At 39.2% G+C, this 11,449-nt stretch overlaps 1 protein-coding gene across 1 annotated transcript in view; it reads left to right on the top strand.

Annotated features, from left to right (window-relative positions):
- The first annotated feature begins 696 nt into the window (after positions 1 to 696).
- The window catches only part of LOC116219105 (GTPase IMAP family member 9-like), a 13,503-nt gene continuing 2,750 nt past the window's right edge, over positions 697 to 11,449 (top strand). Inside the window, exons 1-3 of the mRNA XM_042703517.1 lie at positions 697 to 746; positions 1,007 to 1,042; positions 1,781 to 2,393. Of these exons, the coding sequence (XP_042559451.1) occupies positions 697 to 746; positions 1,007 to 1,042; positions 1,781 to 2,393 (699 nt within the window). The remainder of the gene's footprint in view (positions 747 to 1,006; positions 1,043 to 1,780; positions 2,394 to 11,449) is intronic.

Here is an 11,449-nt window from a genome sequence, read left to right as displayed (position 1 = left end):
ATGGCTCATTCTCCAGAGTCATTTTCATTCATATGGTGTGTTCCATTTCGATGATTGTGTTTTCAATTTTGCACTGCAGTGTGCTCTAAATGCTTGGTAGTGTGCAGCAAATGCTTAGTTGTGTGTACTCTTCTTGTCTTTTGAAAATATGGCTGTGTGTACCAAATGAAAACACAAGTTCCATTTTGTGAACAGTTAAGAGATTTGATGGCAAAGAGTCATCTTGCAAAGGGAGTGTCAGGTTTAGCATTTTGTGTGTGAGGTTTTCAGTTTTCTGTGTGCAGTTTTGAGAAAGCCGTTATTGTTTTGAAAAAACGTGTGTTAACAATTGTGAAAAACTGTAAGTACTTTTTGAGTTTTTATTTATTTTTGGTTGATTTGCATGTTTGGGATTGATCCCCTGGTAAATAAATTATTACACATTTTATATTTCGCTTGCACCTTTTTTCCCCGCCTTCACAACCTACTCCAGTTAGCCCCCATCCCAACATGTGGGGTGGCCGCCTTAGTCCCTCACAGGCTGAGAATTAGCTCATGGTTTTCACAGGTGTGGAATTATTCAAACTGCATCATTTTGTTAATCTTTTGGTGTTGGTCACTGAAACTTCGTCTGCGTCCATATCTGAAGTACGGGAAAACATGATACAGATCTGGAGTACGGGTATATATATGATACAGATCTGGAGTACGGTATACATGATACAGATCTGGAGTACGGGTATACATGATACAGATCTGGAGTACGGGTATACATGATATGGGGTTTGTGTGTTACAGCTGTTTGCATTTAGTGCATTCCTTGACAGTAAAGGCAGTTTATCTGCTAGTCAAGAGGAAAGAATAACTTGTGTTTGGCAAGGCCATAACTTCATTCTAGAGTCTAGACATTTTTGTTTCTGCAAAATCAAAATGTATTATAATTATCAAAACAAATTTTAAGTATTGTTTTTACATCAGTCTGAATGCGTTTCTAAGTAACATTCGTTGTTGTGTGCTGATCTCTTAGGAACACAGAGCGAAAGCCTTTCTCTACCTCCCAACAGTGAGTCAAATTTTTTGGAATTCATGTTCATTTTGACATTCATGATATAATGGGCTGATTCACGGAAAGTATTGCATAAAATACCTTTTTTGCACGTTATACTTTCAGTAATAAAGTATTTTCATGCCACAAAAGTAAATATATTGGCCTAAGACTAATCTACTTTAACCTATGAGATGAGTTTATTTTGTCCACAAAGTGAGAAGTGCCTTCACAAAATGAAAAGCAAAACAGTCATTTTAGTGCATGACATGAATCATTCGTTTTGTTTTCTGTGCATGAAAGAATGTACTCTCTTCATCATTGTGTGGACGCAATGCTGGCACGTTTGTGTTTCTTGTGGACAAAAGGCATTACAGTGTTACATGGTTTCATGATTAATGAATGCCTGCCATGCTCCCCCAAATCAAAATACAGTGTTATATTCTATCATTCCCAGGCTTAGACACTTGAGATCAAGCATCATGTACACATGAAGAAGATAACAATACAATACTTACTCATTCTAGAACCAAACATGTTCCATTGCCTTTATCCCATTCCAAATGAAATGAGACTATAACATGAATAGTGTTCCTCATGAAAGCACCTCCATATGTTCTTAAGAACATTAAGCAGAGTAAATGTTGTTACCCTGTAACCCAATATCCTGTTGTGTTGATTACTTATGTGGAGGAGGTCATGTAGATATAGATCCTGTCTTTTACTACAATTACAGCTCATTTCACACCATTCAAGAGTTTTCACTGTTTCCTCCACAGTGTCTCTAAGTGTCGTGCTGCTGGGTAAAACTGGTTCTGGAAAGAGTGCCTCAGCAAACACCATCCTGGGGAGGAAAGCTTTTAAAGAGGCTGTCTCATTTGAATCTGTGACTGAAAAATGCAGTAATCAACATATTGTAGTGGATGGTAGACACATTACAGTGATTGATACACCAGGATTATTTGGTACAGAACAGCCTACAGAAGAGCTGAATGGTGAGCTGGAGAAGGGTGTTGAGATGTCTGTCCCTGGGCCTCATGCGTTCCTGCTGGTGATCAGTTTAGCCGTGAGGTTCACAGAGGAGGAGAGGAATGCTGTGAAGTTGATCCAGGATAACTTTGGTGAGGGGGCGCTGAAGTACACTATAGTGCTCCTCACTCATGGGGATGTGCTGGAGGGGACACCAGTGTCAGATTTTCTGCTCAAAAATCATGTTCTCTCATCTCTTACTAGACATTGTGGAGATAGATATCACGTCTTCAACAATAAGAGTAAAGACAGCACTCAGGTCAGAAAGCTAATGGAGAAAATTGAGGCCATGGTGAAGAAGAATGGGGGAGCAAACTACACCAGTGAGATGTACAAGGAGGTGCAGAGAAGAATAAGAGAAAAGGAGAGGGAAAGAGAAGAGGAGGTGAGAAAGAAAGGAGGAGGAGCAGCAGCAGCAGTAGCAGGCGCAGCAATAGCAGGAGTAGTAGTGGGAGCAGCAGCAGGAGTAGTAGTAGGAGCTGCAGTTGTGTTTATGAGATTTCTTCGATGAAAAAAAGAGTCAGAGGATGACACTAATTAACAAGAGCATGATCCAGATGAGGGAGCATCTACGTTTATTTTATGTTTTTATCTTTGAATTCTCTGTCTTTTAATGAACTCTAGATTTTATTTTAATGCACTGTACCATTTTAATCTATTTGGTCTCTATGTTCTTTCTATCTGCATAATGTGCTGTTTAATGTTATAATAGATATGAGTGCATTCATAGATATGTGTATAAATATATTTTTGTACTGTACATATGTATTGTGTTTATTAACTGCTAATGTTATTGTAATGCAAAGAAGGGGCCTTGCACATTCCAAATCAGGAATGTTTAAATATTTACACATCGTATCAAAGATAAGATCCCTCTACATTTCATATATCCCAATACAACTCTATAGCTATGTTTATAGTCTACAGCCAAGATAATTATTTCAAGATTGTCTCATGTGTAGTGGTTGTGTAAATGGTGTTTTTGCACGCTCTTTGAGTGTAAACATAGACCATAACACCAAAGGTTGCCAAACACTAAGTTATTGGTTATGACCGTGGCGGACTGTTTGAAGGGCAGGGTAAAACAAATAAAACAGGGCTCCTACTGCTAAACATGGGCTCAGAAAAATATGATGCATCATGTATGAGCAAATAGCCCTCATTCTTGATTAAGATTAGCATTACGTTATTAGGTGACCTGAAATAATCTAACCTGAACTAAAGGCAGGGATGTTGCTGGGTGTTGAAAACATCCAGGGCAGAGCATCTGTGTGATTGACAGGCCTGTGAGGCCCAGAGTGGTGAAGTGCAGGGGCGGAGCATCTGTGTGATTGACAGGCCTGTGAGGCCCAGAGTGGTGAAGTGCAGGGGCGGAGCATCTGTGTGATTGACAGGTCTGAGGCCCAGAGTGGTGAAGTGCAGGGGCGGAGCATCTGTGTGATTGACAGGTCTGTGAGGCCCAGAGTGGTGAAGTGCAGGGGCGGAGCATCTGTGTGATTGACAGGTCTGAGGCCCAGAGTGGTGAAGTGCAGGGGCGGAGCATCTGTGTGATTGACAAGCCTGTGAGGCCCAGACTTTGTGCACTTGCTGCTTGGTTTGTATTCACGCAGGTGCCCTTCTTTACCTCTCCCCAGGTGTTGATTCTCACACAGGTGACCTTCTTTACCTCTCCACAGGTGTTGTTTCTCACACATAGCTGCCTATTCTGTTCTCAGTTGTTGAATTTTTGTGCCAGGACATATATTGTGTGAGTTAATATCTCAGGATTTGGAATAATATAATTTGCCTATAAGCATGTTTTATCGTATGACGTAAAATTCATGCCATATGACAACTAAAGTAAGCCTGTGTGTGTGTATGCTTCTAGTTCCTATGAACGAGCACGCTCACTTCCTATAGCCCAGAACTTTCCCTTATGTCACACTGTGAATTTATCAACCTTGGGAAATATTGAAACTCATGTCCAGCAGGGGTAGTTTTTTTACTTAATCTTTGTCACACAACTACAACAAAATTGATTACCCATTTTTGAGCAAGAGACACAACAGAGAGAAAAGAGGGTGTGTCCACAACCCAAAGGTGAACAGGGGTTAAAGTTTTTGTCTGTCCTGCTCTGCAACATTTTCTGTCATGCGCTTCACTGCCAACAATTGTCTCCACCTTCTCCTCCAACAAAGAGTAGCAGTTACCAGGAAAGGGATTATGCTGTCATGACTCACAACATTCCATTGGAATTTCTATAGACCCACACTTAGCGATGTTTTACCTTATACCTGCCATCAGTCACTGAGTGTCAAAGCAGATATATTTGTGTGTGTGATCCCAGTGCTTTATTACAGTTACAGATGTCAGTAATGAAAAAAGGAGAGGACACAACAAGAGGAGAAGAAAAAAGAATTTGCTTTAATAGAATAAAGCCCCTGAAAAACAACTACAGTGTTTGGGAGTCATTTGCAAGGATGATTCCCCTTTGACAGAAGAAAGCTCTGGTAAAATACCATAGCCTCTTAGCCAGTTTGATTCATCACACTCTAATAGACATGCACTTTCAGTGTGAAAAGCCAATATAACTGTAACACTTCTTGGGAACAAGGATGCATAGCCTTATGAAGGAGAAATGTGTCACTGATTCTATTCACAAGCAATAGAACACAAATACAAATATTATTCATTTAACCTTCCTATTATTCCAACATCTATTTGTCTTTTTTTTTTTTTTTTACCCTTTTCAGGACTGCTGTTCAGGTAAAATCGTTCTCTGTAATGAGATGCAAGGTTCCACCTAGTGGTGTTTTATCTGAACTGCTGTTCATGTAAAATCCTTCTCTGTTTTGACATGGAAGCTCTACCTAGTGGTGTTTTACCTGAACTGCACCACCAGAGGTAATTCACCCTGTCCCTGCTGTCTCCTTTCCAGTAGTGGGGAAACATGTGCACCGTCATACGCCAATATTGATATGGCAGCATGGAAGAAATCAGCATCTCTGATATGGATGCCCTATTTGTTTAACCCTCCTATTATGTTAAAATTTTACCCACATCTATTATGCTTGGGGTCAATTATTTTGTTTTACCCAAGTTTATGTGTCAGGTACTTTAGGTTTGTTTGTTGACTACCTAAATAGCCCTTAAAAATAAAACAATATCCCCACCCACTCCCTTTATACATCCAGAATACATGTTACGCGACTATGGAGAAATATGCAGATCCCCATAAAATCTCACTGATTGACCTTGATGGTAATTAGTTTTATACCATATATTGAAGATTCAGTCTTAGGTTTGATCAGTCAGGATTCAGGTTTATTCTTATACAGTGGTGGCCACCAAGGGAGACAAAGCCTGAACGTCCACTCATAGCTTCACCTCAGACTCATCTGACTTGTTCCTTGGGGAACAGTCGGTTAAATACACTGACATTAAGGGGTGTCACCGTCTATTCAAATGGGCCATGCATGCAGGGTTCTTTGTCTCGACCTGGGGGGGAGGCGAGACCAATGTCGCACCTCACTTACCCAGGCCAGAGACAAAGAATATTCACCAAGCAAAGTCCACTCATGGCTAATTAAATCCAAATAAAAGTAACAATTATGACTAGGTATAATATCATTGACTTATTGACTACGGCATATTCTTATGACCTATGCTGGTCCCTTCAACCTAAAATTGGAAAGAGATATCCTTCTGGTGTTTTTATGGCTTCATATTATTTCTAAGTACATATTGTTGTTATCTGTAACATTTGGAATAAAAAACTATTTCTTTAATCAAGAAAAGTAACAATGTGATGAAAAAAGTTGATATTTCTTATATGTTTTATACAATTAAAACAGCCTGGGGTCAAATTGACCCCAAACAACACCTATGCGTAAAGTATGTGTACAGGACATTGGAAACATATCATGTTAATTTTGTGTTTACCCAGTTGTCCCCATTAAATTAGGAAAAGTCATTAAATATGAAGCAAAACTAATTATGTCAAACATTTATTTAGAGACGTTAAACATTGAATGGGGTCAAATTGACCCCAAACATAATAGGAGGGTTAAGGTCTTGAGATTAAGGGTATATGCCCGTACATTATTTAGGTCTATAGAAGCAGAAGTCAGGCAGACTTTTGAAAAGAGGGCAAACAACGCAATCCATTTGTAAATACATATTCATCATCATATTTATCATTTTAGATTTCTCAAACTAGAACTAAAAATAGGAGGTTGACTTTAACTAACAGAAGATTATTAAACTACTAAGTCAAAGCTCATAAGAACTAAATTAAGACACAGATGATTATAAATGATTAAGGCTAAGTACAAAAGATGCTCTAATAACTAAGGCTAAACACAAAGATACACGGAAAACAAACACGGAATTCTGGTGAGGCCGAATCACTGCACGGTAGTCCATGGTGCCTGGAGCGTTTGAGAAAAAATGAAAGTCAATGTTGAATGTAACGTCCTGGAAGTTGTGGAACTCGATGCTCTGGTGATGAATATATCGATAGCTAGCTAGTAAACTCATTGCAGAATGGACTATAGGACAGGCCACACATGACATTAATCAACAAAAAATAAATGAACATGTGATTGGTTTACATATCCTTGTCTATTTATGCAATTGTTATTATCATTGGCACCACTTTCAACTGTCAAAACTATCAGATTGCACAGCAATTCATAAGGAGGATATGTGGTTGATTTAACTCTAAGGCCTGGTAGGCATAGTAGTTGTATTGTGCTATCACATCATTTGAATCTTCAAAATATAGACTTGATATTGTCTTAAATTTTAATGATAAAACTGTCAATTAAGTATTGCCTTAATATGATTATTTACATTTAATTAATTGGAATTCATGTAGGCATATATGTAGGTATATACTAGGAGATCTGTATCTTAGAGACTAATTGCATCCACAATTTAAGTACTGCAAATTGACTATTATGCAGTTGTAAACACAACACAATGGGTCCTGGGACTGAGAAGGGAAGGACGGGTATTTAATGTGGCTATAATATGGACTTTTAAATGTGACTAGAACTAGACTAAAATGTTCTGAGTTTTCGTCGACGAAAAGTCGACTAAAACTAAGAAGGATAAAAATGACTAAATGTGACTAAAACTAATATGCATTTTTGTCTTAAGACTAAGACTAAATCTAAAATAGCTGCCAAAATTAACACTGCAGTGGCGTCTTCTGTCATCTGGAGAGAGGGATTCCATGTGGGGTCATGGACTTCACTTTGAGGCTAACTTATGGCTCATTTACAAAACGAACTTGTATGATGAATACAAATAAAAACACGTCAAACTGACACTAGTTGCGCAGTTCTTTTCTTTCATTCAATACAACATGACATATCACCATGACAACACTAGTCACAAGGCACTATTGGCATCTTATTTCATATCATTTTTGACACTAATTTACTACTGGAACAAACCAAGGAGCAGTAGGTTACATATCATGAACATTTATAATGTTTTATGAATGTCAACAGAGGCATTCCCAAAGAAAAAAAAAGAAAAGAAAGAATCATAAATTCACAAATGCATTTGGCAAAGGTGTAGGACACTCAAAGTGCAACTGTGCTGTATGAAACTAAGGAATCTATTTTCACATTAAAATCATTAGAGGTATTATGTCATAACATGAGGTAAACACAGATACATATCAAATATATCAAATTGATGATGAGCTACAAGTGAATACATGCCTGTCATTTAGGGAAGAGCCCAATGAAGACTGCATACAAACATGGCTGCCTGTTTATCTAGGCCTAGAAGGTTTCACTAATATTTCTCTGGTGGATTCCTGTGGTAATGCAGGCACGCGAAGATACACACACCCACATACAAATATACACACACACATACTAATACACACACATACATACTAATGCACACACACACACAACATGAGATGAGCCAGCAAGCTATGAAACGAGCCAGCCCCTCCCGTTGCCCAGCCAACCGTTCCCGCGATGGCTCCTAACACTCTGTTTGTATTTTTAATCTTGTGCATAATTGTGCGTTGTTAAGCGTTGTTGTGCAACTGCCTATGTAGACGCATATGAGACAACTATTTTTATAATACTCCTTTAAAATAACAGTGAAATAATGCGCAATTAACTTGTTGGTGAATCGGGCAAGTGATTCTGCCTCAAGATTGCAATATGCCAACATGGCTGAACAAACCTCATTTTAAGGCCAACAAGCCTGTGAGCGCTCAGATGGCATTGGACGTGTGCATTGGACGAGGAAATGACAACCGCGTCAATCTGAAGCAAAAAAAACTTGCGTTGCGCTTGCGCACCTTTGCACCAGCTGGAAGATGGGGCTCAAAAGTTTAAAAGAGACAATGCAATACAGGCCAAACTAGTTTTTCACCTGTCTTGTTCTGGCATTTGCTGTCATGTTAAATGTCAAAACTTGTCTCCACTTTATCTTTCTCTGACGAGGAGCTGATTACGGGAAATAAACCGACAGAGTTAATTTGGATTGTTGACAGAGAACATTCCAATGTATTTTCCATAGTCACCATCAGCTGTGTACTAACTTGTAGAATACCTGCCATCAAACAATGGACATCAAAACTGATATGATCGTGACGTGACGAGTGTTCTGGATTAAAGACAAATCACCTGATGTATTTATCCAGAAGTGACCATGGAAACACTATTTATTTCCATTAAAGAAATAATAATTTGCTTCATTATTGTTAAATTGAGTATACGGTTTACAGGTTACACAGGTTCAGTATGACTGTGAGATCAAATGAGAGGCTTATAATATCATCAGATCACAGAATGGAACATCTGTAGAATGAAATATCCTCTCAATAATAATAATAACTAAACACAGAATGGAACACTTCAAAACACCAATCATTGAAAGGCTGTGTGTCACTGATTGGCAGACGACACAAAAATTGCAGGGAGATGGGAGTTTAATAAACCAGCCAGTACAGGGTTAACAGGGGAAAAGACGGGCAAAAACACGAAAGCATCTGAGGATTCAAAAGCACAGTAGACATAAACGCAGTAGACACAGTAGACATAGACGGTAACGCACAAAAGAGACTAGGGATTTGGGGGAAAAAAACGAGAACGTACAAAAGGTAAGCAGGGGATATCTAAGAACAAACTCTGAAACAGTGCTGGGGAAGATGAGTGCCAGGTGTGTGGGATCTACTGATTGTGATTGTGAATGAAGTGCAGCTGGGAATGTGAAAGAGCTGTAAAGGAGGTGTGTGAGTCCAAAATGAAGAAAGGAGCATGGCCGGAGCTGAGTTCAGCACAGACGTGACACTGTGGGAGAATTCATTTTGAATGTGCTGTCTCGTCAGGACAACTACATTAGGAGAGAAGGAAGATGACCCAGCAGGTGGAGGGAGGGAGTCTGCAGGATGGCTGGTGGAGAACAGTAGAGAGGTGTGGCGGAGCAGAGTCTTTCATAGCCCCTTTGAACCGTAAAAACACATTGGAGGACTCAAACACTATTTTTTGTTTTGTTTAGTTATTCTAATTGTCACCCCTAAATGTTCTTCCCTCAGCAGTTTACTAGATGGAAAGACACTTAAGCAGATTAACAGACTTATTCAATGCAAAAAGCATGAGAGTGGAGTGACAGGGACAGAAATTGAGTGTATATCCAGGGAACCCAGGCTCTGGCAGAGGACTGGACTTGACTTACTCTCTATCCATGCTACTGGAACACAGTCACTCTTAACCATTGTGAAGCCTAAATGGTCTTGTTCTCTCAACCATTTCTTCAACCCTTGTGTGGTTATATATAGAGAGCTGGATTCTGGAACTGCTGAAAAAGATGGAGGCTATGATGGAGAAGATTAAAGCTCAGCCACCCAAAAACTGCAAGGGAAATGTCCTTCACCATAGGCTCCGAATTGCAATATATGTGTAAAGTCTTTTTGCAGATTTTTTATTTTAGTTTAGCTATGCACAGGGAAATATGTTTTAGTCCTTGTGCTATTGGTTGGGGACTTCCCACAGTAGTCAATCCTCTCACTGTCAGATGCAAGTACTCATAGCCAACAACCTAACGAATATAACAACTGCCCAACCACAGAGCTATGCTCTGATTGGCTGATTAACAGTGAGTCACCGTGATTGCTAACACAGACAGTAACACGTCACAAGAAACTGTGAGTGTATGTTTGAGCTTTCATTGGAAGAGGAAGCAGATGTTGAAGAGCAGCCAGTGGCTCGGAGATTGGAAATTAACGCTTGTGAGTGGAATATCCTCACTTGAGCCTAGCCACAAGAACTACTATTAGGATAGTCATAACTTTGGTTTAGCATTGTAACAAGAACATTGTAAATATTTTGCAGCTCTGTCAACAATGATTTGACGAAGTTAGTTTGGACATGCAGTTTTTATTAGGAACTCTGGACAGCAAGTGTTGTTTGTTATGAATTCCGAGTGCTTATTTCAAATGTTGTAACTTCAGTCGGCTTAAATATCTAACAGATGTACATAAATAGTCTTACATATTGTGATATATACATATATTAATCTTGTGCATATTTATGCGCTGTTAAGCGTCCCTGTATGTGTAACAAACAGAGTGTCTACACGTTGTGCACCCGCCTATGTAGACGCATATTAGGCTACTATATTTATAATGCGCCTTTAACAGTGAAATAACGTGAAATTGACTTCAGACCAAGTTTTTGTTGGTCAATTGTGTAGTTGCTTCCCGCTGACTCAAGATAGCAATGTGCCAAAGTGCCTGAACAAACCTCATTTTAAGACCATCAAGCCCCAGGGCGTTCAGACGGGCACAACATATTAAACAATGTGGGCACTGAAGGAGGAAATGGAAACTGCCTCGGACTGAAACTAGCAAAGACACTCTCTCCGCGCTTGGCCTCTTTGCACCAGGTGTGCTTTGTGCAAGGTTAAAAGAGGCAATGCAAGACAAGCTAAACAAGTATTTCACCTGTCTTAATCTGACGTTGTTTAATATGTTGTGCCAGTCATGTTTTCGATTTCAACACGTGTGTCCACCTCCTCTTTCTATGAAGAGAGTGGTTTACAGGAAATAATTGTGATGTTGACGGAGAACATTCCATTGTCACTTCCATAGTATCACCCTTAGCTGTCCACTAATTTGTAGAATATCTGACATCAAATATCAAACAATGGACATCAAAACTGATATTATCGTGACGTGACGAGTGTTCTGGATTAGAGACAAATGACTTGATTTATTTATCCAGATGTGACCATGGACACACTTTTTAAGTTAAATAAATGATGATTTGTTTCATTATTGTTCCATTGAGTATACAGGTTACACAGGTTCAGTATGACTGTGAGTGAAATTGAGAGGCTTATAATAGCATTATATCACAGGATGGTCACACCCAAGGCACA

This window comes from Clupea harengus, chromosome 24 (genome assembly GCF_900700415.2).
Source record: "Clupea harengus chromosome 24, Ch_v2.0.2, whole genome shotgun sequence".
Lineage (NCBI taxonomy): Eukaryota > Metazoa > Chordata > Actinopteri > Clupeiformes > Clupeidae > Clupea > Clupea harengus.
The sequence above is the reverse complement of the archived record's forward strand: the minus strand, read 5'-3'. Positions and strand labels throughout refer to the sequence as shown.